The sequence below is a fragment of the Balaenoptera physalus genome (assembly GCF_965194825.1).
Source record: "Balaenoptera physalus genome assembly, chromosome: 7".
Lineage (NCBI taxonomy): Eukaryota > Metazoa > Chordata > Mammalia > Artiodactyla > Balaenopteridae > Balaenoptera > Balaenoptera physalus.
Genome location: NC_138886.1, coordinates 69,772,364 through 69,793,552, shown reverse-complemented (window position 1 = coordinate 69,793,552; position 21,189 = coordinate 69,772,364). Strand labels below are relative to the sequence as shown.

General features: G+C 39.4%; 2 protein-coding genes across 2 annotated transcripts in view; one reads left to right on the top strand and one right to left on the bottom strand.

Annotated features, from left to right (window-relative positions):
* The window catches only part of FOCAD (focadhesin), a 309,592-nt gene extending 289,462 nt beyond the window's left edge, over positions 1–20,130 (bottom strand). The window contains exon 1 of the mRNA XM_082470462.1: positions 20,074–20,130. The gene's annotated coding sequence lies outside the window, so the exon portion shown is untranslated. The remainder of the gene's footprint in view (positions 1–20,073) is intronic.
* LOC309665183 (uncharacterized protein) overlaps positions 19,319–21,189 on the top strand; it is a gene marked incomplete at its 5' end in the record, with an annotated part of 58,810 nt that continues 56,939 nt past the window's right edge. The window contains 2 exons of the mRNA XM_082471397.1: positions 19,319–19,349; positions 19,655–20,325. Of these exons, the coding sequence (XP_082327523.1) occupies positions 19,319–19,349; positions 19,655–20,325 (702 nt within the window). The remainder of the gene's footprint in view (positions 19,350–19,654; positions 20,326–21,189) is intronic.

Here is a 21,189-nt window from a genome sequence, read left to right as displayed (position 1 = left end):
AGGTCAACCTACTGGTATGACAGAACCACTTGGTCAATCAGAGAAAGCAGGAATGGCATAGACGTGGCAGACTGCTAACTATCCTTCAATATCTGTGCTTTTTTTCTATATTAATAAAACTGTAGCCTGACCAGCTGTATTACATTTTGTAGCCTCAAGTATGGCTACAGAGACTGTGTATGTGATCAAGTTCTCCCCAGTGGAATCTGAGCAGACATGATGTGCCAATTCCAGGCTACAACCTGCTTCCTCCACTCTATTCCCAACAGAAACCAGGTCTTGGCAACAACTCAGATTCAATCATGTGCATGAAGACAATGCCTCTAGGACACGGTTGGAGAAACAAGATGGAAGGAGCCCTAAATGACAGCTTAGAGCAGAATTGCAAACCTGAAACTCCAAAAAAAAAAAACCTTCTACTTTGTTTGAACCATTGCATTTTGGGGTCTGTTTGTTGCAGCAGCTAGTACTTCCTTAATAATATATTGGACCTGAGAGCATCTCCCTTCTGTACTTTTGTCACTGGAGAAACAATGTCAGAGGGGTTAAGCAACTCAACAAAAAGGTACTCATCCTAGCAGTTCACATGAGAAGGGAGGTTTCTTGACTCCCAATCCAGTGTTTCTCTGGACTATCAGTATAACATGAGGCATGACCAGCACACTCCACATTCCTGCATCACGTCCCAGGAATTTTAAGATCTGTAATTCAAGTGCTGAGCAAATTTAGGTGACTATAAGTTCTGATTATCTCACTGGTTGCAATTTACTAAAATACATCAAATTACTATCATATTCTTGCCTTTACAATTTAGTTTCTTCTCAGTTACATCACATGTTACTTACTCATAGATTTTGAAATGGGAGTCTAAAATAAGATCAAAGGCAGGAAATACCAAGTTAGAGCTTATTACTGTCCAGGAGAACCAAGCATGAAAGTAAGAAACAAAACCACCAACTTCAATAATGTCTGATTTGTTACAATATTTTCTTCAATTATTCTTGGATTATCTTTTCTAAAGTGTCTTTTATGTGTATGTATTTATATGTTAAATATACAAGGGAATGCAGATGAAAAATAGTGATTTTTAAAATCTAAAGAATGATTTATCTCTAGAATTTTTACAGTATCCAACCTAAGTCTTCAAAGAAGTCCTCAAATTAGCTCCTTTATGAGATTACTTTTTCTAATGTTATAATTTTTAAATATTTTTGCTCCACCAAAAGAATAATTTCTCAAATTGCTCAGTACATTTTTAAATAAGTATTTTATGTTGATACAAAATAATCTTTACTGTATATTTATAATAAAACTGATGCCCAATCATTCTGAAGACCTTACTGACCAAAAAATGTCTAATCTGAATAGCTAAAATCTCTGTATTCATCATATTACTTTTAATGCCATTCAGTTAACTAAAATTTACTAAAACACCACAGAATGTGTTTTATAGGTATTTGATTTGTATTTCCTCCCCTAAAAAATGACTCAAATTTTGCACACTGGTTCTCTAAAATAATTTACTTCTTAGCAAATATTAATATGGTACAAACTGAAGTACACCAGTGTCCCTCCAGGGAAAAAAAAAAAAAAGAAGAAATGATAAGTAAAACAAGAACATCTAAATGTTGATAATAGATGGGTACATTGGAGTTCATAATACTATTCTATGTTTATATATGTTTGAAATTTTCCATTATAAAGTTAAAAAAGAAAAAAACCCACATGTGTGATTCTCACCTAGGGGCCAGGCAATATTCTCAGCACTTCACATTTATTAACTCATTTAATCCTCACAATACCCTATGAAATAGGCACTCATTTTACAGAAGAAGAAACTGAGGCACAGAAAAGACAGATAACTTTCCCAAGGTCATACAATAAACTGAAATTCAAATCCAGGTAGTCTGGGCACATATGTACATAGAAAAGCCTGGAAAACATAAATTATGGGTGATTTTTAATTTTGCTTGTCCCTAGTTTCTAATTTTTTCACAAGAATATGTGTTTTTGTAATTTGAATAAAGTTACCAAAAATATGAAAATCTTTATTCAAATACTTACACATTCTTTAGAAATAGAGGATATGACTTTCTAAAACCCAAATCACTATAAGCATAGAAATCCATCATTAACAGATGTCATTAAGTGAGCAACAAACTAGAAAAATTTTAGAAATGATAAAAGACTACTTTGTTAGCCATTTTACCAATGCTTTATGGAAAGAGTAATATTGAAAAGGGGTCAATGTAATTTAACTAGATAGATTCAATTAACTCTAGACCATTTAAAAATCTTCCTTCATTTTCAAGGAGAAATATAACCATTATTATTTTCCTACTTTAGACTCCTGGGAAATTTTATACCAAAATAAAAACTCTCACTCTCGAAAAGAATTATGTAGACTGATGACAAGTTAAATGGCAACATTCTTGATTGCTGCAAACTGGCCAAACTCATTTCTTATTTTTCATGAAAACTAAATTATTAAAATCATATCAAATGGAATAGAATTATTTTAACTTACACTCTTAGTACTAATGAAAGCTGAAGATCAGATGGGCCAAGGAATTTTATAGGAAGACAGTAAATTTCCCTGCTGTTAACTAACTCAGTGTGGCCCAAGGTGGAGAATATCTCTATATTCCAGGCCTGAATGGACACAATCACAAAAACAACATCATCACCACACTGTTAGAAGAACCACTCTAAAAATGTTCAAATGAATAAGATGAATAGGGCATTGTGAAGCAATGTCATATATTCTTTTGCAAACCCTATGACTATCCATAGTGAAGATGAGAAAACGTCTTTAATTTGATTATGCTTAGTCTTACATACCCCTATCACCATGATGACAGAGCAGCCTGACACAGAGAGAAAAATGCATGGGGTTGGAGGGTCAGGGAGTAGGAAAAACAAAGCTGGTTGCAAAACCTGACTCCACCGCTAGGCATTAAAATTTAGGTTAATCACTTACTATCTGGAGCCTGTTTCCTCACTGGTTAAATCTGGGGCCACCTGCCTCACAAGGTGGCATAAATAACAATATGAAGTAAGCCTGAAAGCCAAGAGGATCTTGACACAGTAGGTATGTACTCTAAAAATGTGTGTTTCCTCCCTCCCTTGATACCATGTAGGACAGTCAAGGGAAGCGAATGATGGAAAAGAATTTAAGTTTTAGGGATAAGTAGAGCATCTCTAATCAAAGACTAGGATGGGACTCTGTATGTAAGTCACCCGCTAGAGAAATAAGACATCAGCGCCCACGGTTAGGAAAGGCATGAAATTCCCATTCAAAATATATAGTTGACTTCTAACTCACCTGCTGAAAACCTTTCAACAGCATCCCACCGCACTCTGTAATAAAATTCAAAATCCAAACCACGGCCAAAGGGTCCTACATGATTTGGTCTCACACCTGTCCCTCAGTCAAGGAGCTTTAGCCACAATGACCTCCAGTTTGCTCCGTGAGCCTCCCAAGTTCTTCCGATGTGCAGGTCTGGAACTCTTAGGCCCCTCAGCCTCAAGTGTTTGTGTCCTTGATGTTTAAACAGCTGACTCCTCTCACTGTTCACATCTTCCCTTGAGCCTCCCCTACCTCCCAGCCCCAAGTGCTTCCCCACTCCCTACCCGCAGTGACCCACTATTGTATCATTCATAGCTTTGGTCGCAATCTCAAACGATCATCATATAGTATTTCTGCTGCCTCTCTCTCCACCTCCCAGTGAAATGCAAACTCCTGAGGGCAAGGACCTGGACTCTCTTTTTGACCACTATACCCCAGCATATAACAAGTACCTGCTCAATAAAGATTCACTGAATGAACACAAAGCACAACATGAGATTCAGAACACCATGTTGGATGAAACAGCTCCTATGTGCCACAACATCCACAAAGCACTATAAGTAACTAATCCCATTGGATCTTCACAATAACTCTGAGGTAGGTACTATTAACTCCATTTCCAGTGTGAGAAAATAAGAGCTCAGAGAGGAAGTAACTTGCCTGAGGTTATACAGTGGTATTAACAGCCAGGATTTATTGAGAATTTTACCATGTGCCAGGCAAGCATAGTTGAAGCTCTTTACATGTGTTCTCTCACCCAATATTCAAAACCCCGTGACGTGAGAACTATTATTATCCTCATTTTCATATGAAAAACCGTGTGAGGCAAAGGTCAAAATTAACTGCCTAATTATGTAAGAAGCAGAGCATGGATATGAACCGTGCAGCCTATGAATGTGAGTCAAGGTTCACATTCTTAACCACTCCTCTATAAAGTATAGTTGACACAGAGTTCCTGAAAAATTAAAATAATCCATTAAAGCAATTCACTCAGAACCAGGCACATAACAAACACTTTTTAGATGTTAGGTATTATGATTCTTGGTCTAAATCCAACACATTGTTTTTTTCTATTATATCTTGCTGCATCCCAGGGAATCAAGCAAATCTTTAAAAACCAAAACAAAAACCTAGGTTTGGATATACAGTGTTAGATCAAGTTCCCAAGGCAGCTCATCAGCATCCGCAAACAGCTCTGCACCTTTGCATATATTGCAATCCTAAAAACGTGTAATCAAGTCTGATGCACGAAAGTTACATATTAAAGGGCTGCTCCATGCCGAGCACAAAACACAAAAATTATCAATCCAAACTTAACCCTCATCCTGTGGCACCATCACCAGCAACACATCTCCCACATCTGTATACGTTTTAAGATTTTATACTTGTATTTCGTTGTTGATCATTCACTTTAAGTCCAATGAGTACCTAACAAAGGATAAAGACTGGCCACTTTCATCATGGCGACTGGTATCAATCTGTAGTAAGTCCATGCTTCTTGCCATTGATATCAAGGCTTTCGTATTTAATTTTCCATTTTTTAAAATCAGTAAATATTCACTGAAATAGATGAAAGCAATCATTGCCCAAATAATTGCTCAAACACTACCGCACAGACACAGATGGCTACACGGCTGCCAAATGAACGCTTGGCTGGCGCGTAGCCCCAACCATGTGACAGCTCAAGACACATCTCAATGAGACAGGGGACGCTTTCACTTCTAAAAACATGCAGGAGTTTGAAATAACAGTGGAATGTTCGGGAAGAAACGTTCAGAACCAGGAAGATCAAGAGGAAGCCACTGAACGTTCTCAGTTCCTGCAGCTGCCTCAGAATGCAGAGCTTGAACTATGACTTGGTATCACGCTCCATGCAAGGAGAATATGAGGATATGGTGTACAGGGGCCATACTGCAGAGCTAGGCTCAATTTCTAATGCCCCTTCCAGCTCTGAGAGGACTGTCACCAATCCTCAAGATGTAGATCTCATCTCATTCTGAAGGGGTTAGCTCTATCTGTGTAGCAACAGCACACTACTGAAGGAGTATCTCAAGCAAGAAGGATTCCTCACTGACCAAGCCTGCTGCATTATTCTCCTGGACTTTCAAGTTTCTTGGCAGAAACAGCTGAGCCTTGTTCACCTCCTGCTGGGCCTGGCATGTAATAAGCAGTTAACTAATGTTTTTTGAGTTACTGTGTTTAACAGAGTACCTAATACACAATAGACTCAAAAAAATGTTAGAATCAGAATTCTACTGTTTATTTTGTTTTCAGATCAACTTTCCAAAACAGAAAGTGAGAGATAGAGAAGAATCTATATCCAAATCTCTCTCAATAATTAAGATTCGTGAAACAGACCAAAATAAATTAATAAGAACCAGACGTCAAAAATAAACAAATAAGTTTGTAAATGACTCTATTTTCAAATTAATACAGTAAGCAGATTCAGTTATCAACACATTTAGGGTTTGAAAATAATTAGCTCTTTTTAGACCGACTCCTTTTTCCCGGCTTTTTTAAAACTAAGCAAATAACTTCTGTATAGGGAGCATAAAGATGAACTTCAGCCAAGCCCAAATCCCAAATCAGCAGAATCCAAATTAGTGAGATTTTATCACACTGTTATTCATTTTGGTACATCTTCTTATGAAAATAAAATAAAAGGTCAAAGAACACATGTAAACACAAGACTGCTTCATCACTGTTTCCAGCTGAATCTAATAGAGATGGAAAATGGGTCTTTGTTACTTGAATACATCATAAGTTTTACATGAATGCTTCAGTTGACAGCTATTATTTATCATAGCTATACTCTTAATCTGCTATGTATTACAACCCTTTAAAAGCCCGCAGTATTACCTCTGTGTATTTCCCACTGGGGTAAAGGCATTTTAAACACATAATTACCCAATGAAGTAACATTTACTAATTTTCCATTACACAGCTAGCAGTATTCATGCCTGTTTTTACTTGTAGGGTTCTTAATAATCAGATATTAGTTAACCTTCACAACTATACTAGGCAGACGATCATTAGTAAATCCTTTCACATTAGTACAGAGACACCAAGCAGTATGTTCAAGAAAAGGATCCTGCAATGAAATGCTAATATCCAGTTAGCAGAAGAAGAGGAGGAATGGGAAGGGGAGGAGGAGGGGGAAGGAAAGAGGAGGGGGAGGGGAGGAGGAGGAACACCTAGCTGTTCGTGACAATTATTTTTAATTGCACAAATTTTAAAACCAATACATATAATTTTCACATGTACAGGGTTCAATGGAACTTTTCAACACTATGCTGGAAGTAAATGACTGACTAGATGAACAGCAGCGAGCCAGCAACTCACAATGAAGCCAGTGCTCAGAGCTCCATTTCAATCTCAAAAACTACTTCTGCCTCTCAGTCCAAATTCAAACTCTATTTATGAAATTGCTCCCAATCTGTCTTACCTCCAAACTGATACAAAGGTCCTCAAAGGCCAGATCAGCTCTGGAGCAAAGCCTCAGATATAAGGCAGAATCAGCATGGTTCCCAGGACCACAAGCATCTCCCCAAGCCCCAACCCACCATACTCAATTCCATAGAGAACTTAGCACAATAAAGCTGAAAGTCTGGGGTAGGTACAAAACTAACCCACTCTATGGGAGTGGGCAGTTAGGGTACTTACTGATCATTTGACCTTAGTGTTTGGCACTTCTTGGCTATATCCCAAAGTGTGGCATACATGCTTCAAGTTCTATTCACCTCCCATTTCAAAAGTGTAAGAATACAAAAGGTTTAATAGCAAGCATCTTTTGGGCAAAGTTATTCACTGATTGATCTAAAAGGTAAGCTAAGGGGCTTCCCTGGTGGCGCAGTGGTTGAGAATCTGCCTGCTAATGCAGGGGACACGGGTTCGAGCCCTGGTCTAGGAAGATCCCACATGCCGCGGAGCGACTAGGCCCGTGAGCCACAACTACTGAGCCTGCGCGTCTGGAGCCTGTGCTCCGCAACAAGAGAGGCCGCGATGGTGAGAGGCCCGCTAACCGTGATGAAGAGTGGCCTCCGCTTGCTGCAACTAGAGAAGGCCCTAGCACAGAAACGAAGACCCAACATAGCAATCAATCAATCAATCAATCAATCTTTAAAAAATAAAAAAATAAAAAATAAAAGGTAAGCTAAGGAATATGCAGGTAAAATATTGATTAGTAATGTGAAAAACATTTATAAAGAGTTTTAATAATATAAAGAAATGCTCATGACAGAGTAAAAAAATTGAAAGAAATTTTTATACACAATGGTGAACACAACCAAGTTTAAATTATAGATATAAAGACACAAGATTAAGGAAAAAAGTGAATATGCAAAAATGTTAAGTTCATTTCTGGTTAATAAGTTGATGACTGATTACATACTATTCCTCTCCTCCTTATATTTGCTACATTTAATTTGCCCCCCTACAATGGGCATACATTACTTTTTTACATTAAATAGAAATTATTAATTCTCTTCAAATAAAAATGTAAGATCAATTTTTTAGTCTCAGTAAAAAAATTTGTGATCTTATTTATTCACTTGAAACCATGGTCTTTTATCACTGTCTAAAGAGGCAGTTTCACCACAGCACACACCAAGATAAAAAGCCTCACTTGATCCAATTACACTGCTTATTAAGAGCTATTTAATGAGAAAGTCACACCTTTGAGTTATTAGATGCTATAATGGTCCTGCAGAGTTCCAAACAACTCAGCTAACAGAATTACCTTTGATTCTAAATTGTTTGCCAGAAGATTAATCCATCTGTCCCTGAAAAAAATTAAGTGTTCCTCCAGTGTGTCCAACTTCCTCCAATCTCATTTTAATCAAGGATGTTGGCCTCAGTCGACAGAGGTATTTTTTAACAGATTTATTGAAGTATAATTGATGTACAAAGAAATGCACTTATTTAATGTGTGCAATTTGATGAGTTTAGACATGTGCAAACACCCGTGATACCATCACCACAATCAACATAATAGACATATGCAACACCTTCCAAAGTTCCCTTGTGTCCTTTTGTTTTAGTTTTTTGGAGTGCACAATACCGTACTGTTAACAATTGGCACTACGTTGTGGAGCCGATATGTAAAACTTATTCATCTAGCATGACTGAACTTTATAAAGGATAGTTATTTTTAATTGCTTAAATTACAAAACAAAGAGTTTAATTTTTCCTTTAAACTTTCCAAAAATGCATATACAACATAACACCTAAAAAATTGTTGTCATCGATAGATAAATTTTCGGGCGGTCTTTACATGTTTTGGCATCTGTCAAAGAATAAAGAAAGGTCTTTCTGATATAGTGACATTTGGACACAGACTGGGAGGAAATAATGAGCATTCCAGACAGAAGGAACACTAAGGGCAACAACCCTGAAGTAGAAGCACATGTGGCAAATTCAGGGAAGACCAAGGACACCAGTATGGTTGGTGCAAGTGTGCAAGCTGGGCAGTAAGAGATGACAGAGTGAAGCAGTGGCCCAGATGACAGAAGCCCTTGTAGACGCCGTGGGCTCTGAATGTTCCTGTGTGGCACAGGTAGTCCTAGATGCTTTGGGACAAGGGGATGGCATACTTGACAGTCATTTTAAAAAGTTCATTCTGGCTTCTCTGGAGAACAGGCCATAAGTGAGTAAGGATGGGAAAAAGGAGACCAGTTAGGAGATAATGGCAATAATCCAGGAAAGAAACCATATTGCCTTGGACAAAGAGAACAGCAGTGGAGATGGTAAGAGGTCAGAGTTTACACATATTTTGACAGAATTTGCTAATGGACTGGATGTGGAATGTAAGAAGAGTGAAGGATGACCCCAAGGTTTTCGGTTCAGACAAGTGGAAGAAAGATGCAGTCACATACTGACATGCAGAAGACTAAAGGAGTCTTGTTTTTGAAACAGTGCAGCAATGCGCAAGTCTCCTAAATCCATGGGGTGCAATTTACTTTTGTCTATGTCAGGAAGGAAAGGCTACATGACAAAAGGGTGCTAAGTGCAGAGAGTACAAGCTTCATCTTCTTCTCAATTTTATTTGAAGCCAATGTTCACTATAACAAAACAAATGTTAAATTTTGTATGCTTAGCTCTAGCCTGGATTTGCATTCAATTCATACCCAATACCAATGCTGCTGTCAGCACATGCCCCGCTTACTAATCCCCATAAGGCCTCAGTGGCCTGCTAAACCCTAACTATCCTACATAGTGGAAAATCTCACAAAGTAAAAAGACAGAGATATAAAGGAGGGAGGGGAGACAGGCAAATTAGTATGTAGGTGGGTAGATAATCCTTACTTCCCTATTCACTCAGCCTTCATTGTCCATTCCATTTCATAACTCCTTCCAAGCTTTATGTTAAATGTTCACTACATTCTGAAGGCACTGTGAATGTGAGCAAATTTAGGATTCAGGGAGGGGGGATGGGAAAAATTGGTTGTGAAGTGATACTGTAAAGAGAAATATGAAGAAAATGAAAATGTATTCATTTCTTAAAAAAAAAGTCTTTAAAAATATGAAGTCACTTTGTTAATATCTAATTGATTTGTGAGTGAATCAATTGTTGCTAAAACAATTAAGTTAAAGGATGATGGGAACTTTATATTAGAGGGCTCTGAATGATACCACCTGAACCCAGTGATTCATCTTAGCATCATTAAAAGTGAGAAACCACACATTGTGTCCTTATGATGTGAAGGAATAAGAAGACATACACAGAACCCTCCAAGAATATTCTTGCCTAAAAAAATTCAAACTGGGGACTTCCCTGGCAGTCCAGTGGTTAAGACTCTGTGCTTCCACTGCAGGGGGCACAGGTTTGATCCCTGGTTGGGGAACTAGATCTCACATGCATGCTGCAACTAAGAGTCCACATCCGTAACTAAGAGCCTCCATGCCACAGCTGAAGATCCCGCATGCTGCAACGAAGATCCCATGTGCTGCAACTAAGACCCAGTGCAGCCAAAATAAATAAATAAATAAATATTTTTTTTTAAAAAGACCCTGAATAGCCAAAGCAATCTTGAGAAAGAAGAACAGAGCTGGAGGAATCAGGCTCCCTGACTTCAAACTATACTACAAAGCTACAGTAATCAAGACAGTATGGTACTGGCACAAAAACAAATATAGATCAATGGTACAGGATAGAAAGCCCAGAGATAAACCCACACACATGTAGTCACCTAATTTACGACAAAGGAGGCAAGAACATACAGTGGAGAAAAGACAGCCTCTTCAATAAGTGGTGCCGGAAAACTGGACAGCTACATGTAAAAGGATGAAATTAGAACACTACCTAACACCATACACAAAAATAAACTCCAAATGGATTAAAGACATAAATGTAAGACCAGACACTATAAACCTCTTAGAGGAAAACATAGGAAAAACACTCTTTGACATAAACCACAGCAAGATCTTTTCTGACCCACCTCCTAGAGTAATAAAAATAAAATCAAAAATAAACAAATGGGACCTAATTAAAATTAAAAGCTTTTGTACAGCAAAGGAAACCATAAACAAGACGAAAAGACAACCCTCAGAATGGGAGAAAATATTTGCAAATGAAACAACGGACAAAGGATTAATCTCCAAAATATACACACAGCTCATGGAGCTCAATATCAAAAAAAGAAACAACCCAATTAAAAAATTGGTGGAAGACCTAAGTAGACATTTCACCAAAGAAGACATACAGATGGCCAAGAGGCACATGAAAAGATGTCCAACATCACTGATTATTAGAGAAATGCAAATCAAAACTACAATGAGGTATCACCTCACACCAGTCAGAATGGCCATCATCAAAAAATCTACAAACAATAAATGCTGGAAAGGGTGTGGTGAAAAGGGAACCCTCCTGCACTGTTGGTGGGAATGTAAACTGATACAGCCACTATGGAGAACAGTATGGAGGTTCCTTAAAAAACTAAAAATAGAACTACCATACGACCCAGCAATCCCACTACTGGGCATATACCCTGAAAAAACCATAATTCAAAAAGATGCATGTACCACAATGTTCACTGCAGCACTATTTACAATAGCCAGGTCATGGAAGCAACCTAAGTGTCCATCAACAGATGAATGGATAAAGAAGATGTGGCACATATATACAATGGAATATTACTCATCCATAAAAAGAAACGAAATTGAGTTATTTGTAGTGGGGTGGATGGACCTAGAGTCTGTCATACAGAGTGAACTAAGTCAGAAAGAGAAAAACAAATACTGTATGCTAACACATATATATGGAATCTTAAAAAAAAAAAAAATGGTACTGATGAACCTAGTGGCAGGACAGGTATAAAGACGCAGACGTAGAGAATGGACCTGAGGACACGTGGTGGGGGGAGGGGGAAGCTGGGATGAAGTGAGAGAGTGGCATGGACATATATACACTACCAAATGTAAAATAGGTAGCTAGTGGGAAGCTGCTGCATAGCACAGGGAGATCAACTCAATGCTTTGTGACGACCTAGGGGGTGGGATAGGGAGGGTGGGAGGGAGATACAAGAGGGAGAAGATATGGGGATATATGTATACATATAGCTGATTCACTTTGTTGTGCAAAAGAAACTAACACAGTATTGTGAAGCAATTATACCCCAATAAAGATCTATTTAAAAAAAAAAAAAACCATGGTGAGAGCATGCGTCAGATGTTTGAGGAAGAGCAAAGAGGCTAACTGAGCAGAGTTAGTGAGTGAGGGGAGAGTAGTTGGAAATGAAGTTGGAGAAGCAATAAAGGGGTCAGATGGTGGCAAGCCTCACAGCCCACAGTAAAGACTTTGCTTTTTACTTTGGGTGGCAATGGGAAGCCATCAGAGGGTTTTGGAAGAGAGAAGAAATCTTAACTTATGTTTTAAAAATAATCACTTTGGCTACTCTGCTGACTATATGGTAGGAGACAAAGAGAGAATAGATCAGTTAGGAGGCTATGGCAGATTGCAAAAAAATGGCCCCAAATTCTTCCCTGTTCCTGTATGCACATTTCCTTACAAAGTACCTTTGCTGCTCCTCTCGTAAGTAGTCTATTTCAACATCCCCTTGGATTTGGGCTATCTTTGTAACTATGAACAACAGTGGGAGAAGTGAAGTTGTGGGAATTCTTAGTCTACATCTCAAAAGGCCATACAGCTCCCTCTCGCTCTCTTGGCTCTATTAGACCACGGTGTTAAGAAGCATGGGACAGCTTATTGGTCCTGGTGCAGCAGAGATAAGCCATCCCAGCTGAAGCCTCCAAATCCACTCATTTGCTACATGAGTGAGCCCACCAGCAAAAGAACTCCCCCCACCCCGACCTCCCCAAGCCTGATCCAAATTGCCAGCCCCAGAACCATAAATAAATGATTGTTGCTTTAAGCCACTAAATTCCGACGGTTAGTGGTAATAGATAACTGATACAGAGGCTGTCACAACATCAAGGACATAGACAATGGAGGCTTAGACTAGAGTGAGAGCAGTGGGTAGTGAGAAGTACTCAGAGTCTAGACATATTGTGAAGGGACAGCCAATAGGCTTTCCTAATAGTTTAAAGGTGGCTTGTGAGAGATGCGTCAGGGATGACACCCAGGTTTTTCGCCCAAGTCATGGAAAAGGTAAAGTTTCCACGAATTGAGATGGGGAAGACCACAGGTGAAGCAGGTATAGGAAGAAAATCAGGAGCTGAATTTGAGATTTCTATTCGTCATCCAAAAAGAAATGCTGAGTAGGCATCTGGATACACAGAGTCTAGAGTTCAAAGGAAGAGGTCCAGGCAAATATATATATATATATATATATATATATATATATATATATATATATATATATATATATATATATTTGGGGGCTAATAGGGTATTATTAGTATTTAAAGCTAGTATTTAGGACCATGAGGACTGAGCCCAGGAGCTCTTCAATGTTGAGAGGTCAGAGAGATAAGAAAGAACCAGTAAAGGAATTGAAAAGGAGCAGAGGGGTAGGAGGAAAACCAGGAAGGGTAGCATCTTTGATACTAAGGGAAGAGAGTGTTTTAAGAAGCAGAGAGTGATCAACTGTTTCCAAAACTGCTGATAGGAAATGGTAACTATGTGACAGGATACAGGCTGTGGCTCATACTATGGTGGAAATCATTTTGCAACTTCCAAATGTATCAAATCAACATGCTGTACCTTAAACTTACACAAAGTTATGTGTCAATCATATGTCAATAAAGTTGGGAAAACGATCTGTCAAGTAAAAGATGAGGATTAAAAACAGATCTTTGGACTTAGCAAAATGAAAGTCATTAGTGACTTTGAGGAAAGCAATTTTTTTTTAGAGTAGCAAGGGAGAAAGTCTGATGAAAGTGAGTTTAATAACAAATGGGAGGAAGTAATCGGACACATGAGTATAAGTTTTGCCATAAAGGGAAGTTGTGTGGTGGCATAAGGAGGAAATGGGGTCAAGAAAGAGTAATTATTTTAAGGTAGGAGGAATAACAGCATGTTTAGATACTGAAGGGAATAATCCAGTAATGAGGGAAAATGTGATCTTGCAGGAGAGAGAGACGCTGGAGCCAAATCCTGGAGTAGGAGAAAGGAATCTTCGTGCATGAGTGAGGAATTCTCCTTAGAAACACAGAGACTATTCCACAAGACTCTCAGTCCTAAAATAATAGGAGGGAAATCAGAGGGAAATCAGGTACACCCACCTCCCACATCCATGGCAACTGTCATCAGTTATCAAGGCATTTTTCACACCTCCGAGACCAAAACCAACCTAAAAATGCTCAACATAACCTTCCATGCATCCTAATAGATGGGAGTTGTCACATGTGATGAGAAGTACAGCTGACTCTCGAACAATGTGGCGCTGAGGGGCGCTGACCCTCCCTGCCGTGGAAAACTCGCATACGGCTTTACGGTCGGCCCTCCCTACCCACGGTTCCACATGCATGGATACAACCAACCATGGATCGTGTAGTACTGTAGCACATATTTATTGAAAAAAATCCAAGTATAAGTGGATCCTCTCAGTTCAAACCCATGTTGTTCAAGGGTCAACTGTATTTGCCAAAATATTTTGGAAGTCCAAAGGTCAAAAAGAGGTGCAAAAAGCAAAAACCCTCTCCTTTCTTGTAACATAAATATTCATTGGAGATATATGTTATTTTTAAATTTGGAACTAGTCCTATACCTGCTATCCTACTACTGAAATTGTAATTATTTGATGGATAAAGTTGATAACAGGAGGCTTCACCAAAACCTGAAATCCAAACTACCATTTTTAACTTCAAAGCCAGCCATGCGCTTCAGAAAAACTGTCACCCTCACGCCCAAATCTAACTTTTTTTCTAACCTGCCTTCCTCCTCACTAAACACTAAACAGTCCCAACCTTCTGGACTCGGATACCGTGGTCAATGAGTTTGTTATTAGATGCTCAGCCTTGTCATTAGATGTTTCCCCTACCTCTTAGGCCTACAAAAACTAGACTTTTCTTCTTTGCTGGCCACTTCAGTGAAGGCTAATCATCCTTCCAAGCTCCAAGGCTCAGAAGAATATTTCCATACCATCTACCCCACACCTCTGAGGGTGCATATCCAGGTATCTTCATCTCTCATGTATACTGATCACTACCACTGGCAATCTAAAACCTCAGAAACGATGGTCTATCTCATAGTCTCTCTCTCCACCCTGGGTACACAATCATCTGGGGTCAACGTCTAGGTGAGTGATTCATCCAACACACCAGTCTCATTGTTCTTTAACACCTTCATGTCACCTCCATTTCAGCCATCTACATCCATGGCCAGACCCTACACTCCATCAGCACTCTAAAAATCTGAAACTCCAATATTCTACTCAGACTACAGAGTACTTCTATCCTATCAGCTATCTCCCTTATACCTACCTACACGTGTGTATTTACTTCATTCTGACTTCTAATCCCTTGGACCAATTATTTTCTCTCAATCTTTCAGCCTGCTCCTGGCCTGGTCATCACCTCTATCCAGTCTAAACCTCACATTCCATCACTTCAACCACCATCTTGTCAATAACTTGAATTCCCTTGCATTCCTACCATAGGTACATTACAAAATCCAAATACTGGATCATTCCAACTATTCATAATCTCTAGTTCTACTGAATTTTGCTATAGAAAGTCACACAATTATATGAACTAGTGTCACTACAAATGAATGCTCCCTGCCTAACTGGTAAACTTTCCCAAAATCTCTAGTCAGCTTTTTCTTCCATTCCTGATGGCGTTTGACAGCTGACCATTCTCGCCTTCTCAAATTCTCTCCCTCCTTGTCTTCTAGAGCTCCACTGTCATTAAGCTGTTCTTTCTCAGTCTTTTTCATTGGATCATCTTCCTTATATGGTGGTGCTTCCCAGAGTTCCTCTTCTGTTTTATTCTTTCTTATTCCACAAACTCCGTCTTAGGTATCACATCCACTCTCAACACTGTTTTCACTATCACTTATGTCAGTAACATTTTAATCTCTAGATTACCTAGAATCCCTTTCCTCATCCCCAGAAGAATGTGGCCAACTGCCCACTGAATAGCACCAATTGTGTGACCTAAAGGCATGTTCAAGACAGATCTTATTCTCCCATACATGTGATAATCCTCATGTGATTCCTATCTTAGGAAGTCATAAACCTAGGAGGCATCCTTGACTCTACCTTCTCCTCATCCCACATATCCAAGTGGGCACCAACTTCACCATCTTAATATACCTTGCATCCATCCTATCCTCGAGCTCCACTGCATAATTTGGAGTTCTATCATATCTTGCCTTCACAATTGGGCCTTGCTCCACTACAATTCATTCTGCACATTGCCACATAAAACTGATCTTAACTTTCCTCCACTTAAAATCTCTTCCCCATGGACCACCACAGCCTGAAGGATAATGTTCAAAACCTTTAACATGGTGGGGAAGAGGGCCTTTTATTATTTGGTGTTTGCTTACTTATTAAACCTCATCTCTCTATTCTCTCCTTAGCACATTAAAGTCTGTGTTTTGTCTGTAACTTATTCATTTGGCCTTAGTTCTTTCTTGTGCCTACAATGCCTTATCCACCATCCTCAACAAACAATCCCTACTTGCTCTCAAAATTCAGTTCAGATGAAAATGTCTCCAGAAAGCCTCTTCTGAATGTCCTAAAATCTCACACTCACACAGTTTTCCTCTATTCCCCACTATACTCGACGCATACATCTAATTATAATATTTATCTCATTGTATTTTGGCCTTGTCTGTGGCTTCCAAGCAATACTATAAACTCCTGAAGAAAAGTTAGGGACTTGGGACCAGAGCAGGTGCTCTGTCTTTACTGAGTGAAAAAATAAATAATGAATACAATATCTTTAACACGTATGAATCTGTAAAAATTCCATTTATTTACATGTTTCAGCAATTCAAAACAACTTTAATAAAAAGTTTCCTCCACTCCCTCCATGTTTTGTCCTAATAGCATATGCTAAAACCTGAAGGTCTGATAGCATAAATCAACCAGTTCAATGACTGTTAAATAGAGTAAAACTCAAAGTAAATTCTGAGAGCAGCAAGGCCAAAGAAAAAGGTTTGTCAAAAGAGGAGGGAAAGATACACCCCAGCAGCCAGAAAACCTCATAACAATACTATAGTTCAACATTCACAATTATAACATTTGTTCAACACGCTTATCAGCCAAATGAGCAGTCACTTTATCTGACCAAAAAGAGATTAGAGGATATATTCTAAAACAACGGAAAGAACTGAAATCTTCAGGTTAGAAGCTTGAGTGGAATGTGTCATTGGTCCCCAGTAAGTGAAATCATGAATCTTTAAATAAATAATAACAAACTTATCTATGCAGTTCAAATTCTCAACTTCCTTGGGCCTAAAGAAATGTTCTCCCTTCATGAACAATGGAAAATTTTACAGTATTTAATGTCATAGCTTTTGAAATGTCTTCAAAATATATAAAACTAAAGTAACTCAGGCTAACTGAATGAAAGCCAATATAAATTAACAAAATCTTTAAATCATAAATGCAATTATATTACTTCCAATGTGGCTTGGAACAGGTTAAAAAATTTTGAGGCCAGAAGTACTTGGTGGACCCAATTTCTAAAAACAACAATGTTCAATCTATTGTTTGAAAAGAGATGGGATCTTCCACATTGCTTGAAAAATCTGTTTCAAATAATTGAAATGGGAGAAAAATGACAAACATCCCTTGTCCTATTAGCTTAGCAAATTTGTTTCCTATCGAGTGGAAATAGTACACACAACCTCCAAACAATTTATCACTAATTGTGAATCAAAGATTTTGTTATACTTATATAACTATATCATATTGTATTATATTGCTCATCTCTAGATCTGTAGTACTTTTAAAAAATATAATACTTATAGATTTCACATCTCCTAAAGAAACATCTATTGCCCACCTGATCAAAGTTTAAATTATCACCCAGGTTTTTTGAGATAAACTGAGCTCATTGTCATCAATCAAGAAATATTAAGATCAGGTTTTGCTATAGACCCATAAATAATCCTGAAACTACTATTTCCTTACATTTCTTCCAAATATAGGTATAATTTCACATTTCATTGTGTTTTTCTCCTGAAATTTTAATTGTTTTTCCTTCACACAGATATTTTCATGTACACCTGAATCCCCTGAGTCTCCCCAAATTTTAAACCAGAAGACTCCACTTAGATTTTTTTCCTCAGCTCTAGCATTTCTCCTCAGTCTTCCCATCTTAATCTGCTCCATTTCTAGAACAAGAAAGATCTAGCAAAAGCAAAATTTTTTAAAGTTCAACTTTCTTAAATTTTCCAAACCCCTAATAGTGATATAGGGGTTTAATTCACCTAATGGTTTGTGAACAATAGTCAAAAAGTATCACAAGGCTATGAATATTATGTCTCAGAAAAACTATTCTAGAAATTTAACACCTGCAGGAAGGCCAAACAAATTACTTAATAAGTACCATCAATCAATCAACAATGAAAAACTATTGTTACAACTCTATGGGCATTTTTATTCTCAAACTAATGATTTATTTACCTTTTGGTTATCAATTCTCAACTGGAGACAGCAATCAATTAAAATCCAGTAAATTTTAGGTTGATAACATAAATGTTAACAAAGACATGATACTGAAAGACATTAGCCAGGTGATGACAACTACCTAATATTAACCAAGTAAGCAAATAACCAAGGCAGAGGTTTTAGTTACCACTAATCTACTAAAGCAAGTAAAAATGCTTCAAAAATTGCATTCTTATCCAATGTTTTTATATCATATCTTTAAATGTAACATTAAAAAGCTCCTGATTATTACATTTCAAAATTTAGATGAGTCATAGTGCTTTGAGTGCAGGAATTGGATGTGAATCAAAATTGTAAACATGCACTTGCTTGCTAGTCAAAAAGTCAACATGGACAGATTCAGGAAGAGTAAAACATATAATCTTAAAATATATCCAGGGTTTTTTAAATGGTCACTTCTCAACTGTTAACACAGTTCAGTAAACATGCAATCTGCCCATCCTGTCCTTGAACATCTCAATATTACTAAATATTTCTAACCCCATCACCTCACTTTATGGATAGGTGCCTGAGACCTAGGGTCTTTAGCGATACTTAGCAGGATTATGCCTCAAGGCCATCATGGTCTGAGGCTTACCAGAGGTGAAAGTAGGGAAAACTGAATGAGGTCCCAGAAGAGCTATAGCTTATGATACAGGATCATAAGCTTCTGTGCCTAAATCTAGAGCCTGAAATTGAGTCATCAAATCTAGACAATAAAACTGGCAGATAAACTGGAAGAAAAAGACAGGGAATGCCCTTTTTAGTTTACGGCATAAGACCTTGACCATGAAGGAACACATCAAAAAAGTGTTGAATAGATGAATGATTGATTGCATGATACTTGATAGCATGATTTCATTGATTTTAGAAGCTCCAAATTCAGAAACTAAACTGAGGGATCAAGATGCCATGGCTGAAATTAAAACTCATGGAGAGTAGGGGCAACACAGCTGCAAGTCTCTGCAAATCTTTGCATAGCTGTTGCAGACATTTCAAAACATACATTCATACATGTATGTGATATATAGAGAGAGATACAGATATATACTGTTTCTTCAGGGAATTCCTGCAAACGAGGACAGAGCCAGAGAACCAGGAGGTCTGAAAACAGGCCCTGCTCACCCATAAGCCTTTGCATTAAAGTGGACAGGATCTAAGTGAGTCACTGGAAATTAGGAGGAGACAGTCACCCCAGGACGAGCAGGACAGGGCTGGAATCCCCTGTGCTGCCTTCGAGTAGGGAATCGGTCGGGGGAGAGTGGGACGACGGCAACCTGCTGCAGGAAGGTATGCAAAGATCGCGCCGACCTGTTTCCGAGTCGGGATCCCGCTGAGCCTCACCGCAGGCACCAGAGCAGGCCCCACCCAGGCATCCGAGAGCTCTGTAACGTAGAAGGCCTAGTCCTTCAGGAGTTCAGAACCCAGACAGGACAGGACGAGGGCAAACGGCAAGACCTGTCCCCTTCCTGGCCGCCCACACCGCGACGCGGCCCTGCCACCACATGCTCCACTGCCCCATCTCCCATCAGAGCGCCAGGCCCACAGGGCCTTAGCCTCCCTCCCAGCAAGCTGAGTCAGGCCACCGGCGGGTGCGATCCGGCGGCCTCTGTGCTGGAGGCAGCGGCCCGCAGCCAGCCGCCTGCCACCCACATAGCTTACCTTCCTTCTGCCACAAGCTCAGCCCCACGCCGGCTGCCTGACGTGGCCCGCCCAGCCGCCTCGAACGCCTGGGGGCGGGGACTACGGGGAGACAGCCAATGGACTGCAGACGGCAAGGGCCTGCCCCGCCTCCTCCACCTTCGGCCCGCCCGCCCCCGCTCGCGCGCACGCGCGTTCAAGACCAAGGCCGCGCACTGCGGCTGGAAGGCAGCGTGGGCGGAGAAGCGCGGCTCCGCAGCCGCCTGGGGACAGGTAGGGCGGCGTGCGCAAGTGCTGGCTGTGGGGCTGCGCCGCAGTGGGGAGTTGGCCCAAGGGAAGGCAGTTTAAAGGAACCCGCCTGGAGATGCCACTGCAGCGTGTCCGGATGGTCCTGTTGGCAGCCTGCCCCTATGCAGCTTTTGGCGGTGCAAAGCAGCTTCTTGGTATTTGGAGATTTTGTTTCCCGGGAAAAAAGTAATACCGATAACATTAGGATTCAGAAATTTTAATACAGACGGCAGACTTGCGGTTTCGTTCTTCTCCTTGTAGCTGCTGCTTGGTATCTTTACTTCACTTGGCCAGCACAGAACATTGCAGTTCTTGATGCTACAGTGACATTATCCACCTGTTGGATAGTCCTGCAGGTCGTCCTGGCCCAGGCATTTCTGTTGATTTAATCTGGGGAGAACTGGCGCCCATAATTGTTACTTTTATTGTTGTTATTATTTTTGTCTAATACTTATTGAGTGTCCACCCATGCATGAACACGCATTTTCATAAGAAGGCTCTAAGACACCTGGCACCATGGAACAGAAGCTAAAAGAGGCAGCAGGAAAAAAAAAAAACGAGGTTATGACAAAATGGAATTCTGATTGTGGATGGCAAAAGTGAAAATTATATACAAGATGAAATAGTTAAGTTGTTCTAGAGAACCTGACTTACCCAGCAGTTTCTAAACCCTAGTGCACCTTTACAAGCATTTGGGGAGGTTTTTTTAAAATACCAGTAGCTGAGCCCCATTTCTAGAGATTCTGTTTTAATAGCTCTGCTGTGGGGCCTTGGCATTGGTCTTTTTCTAAGTTTCCAAAGTGTTTATAACGTGCTGACAAGTTCTGCTTCTCATTTGTAAGAAAGACT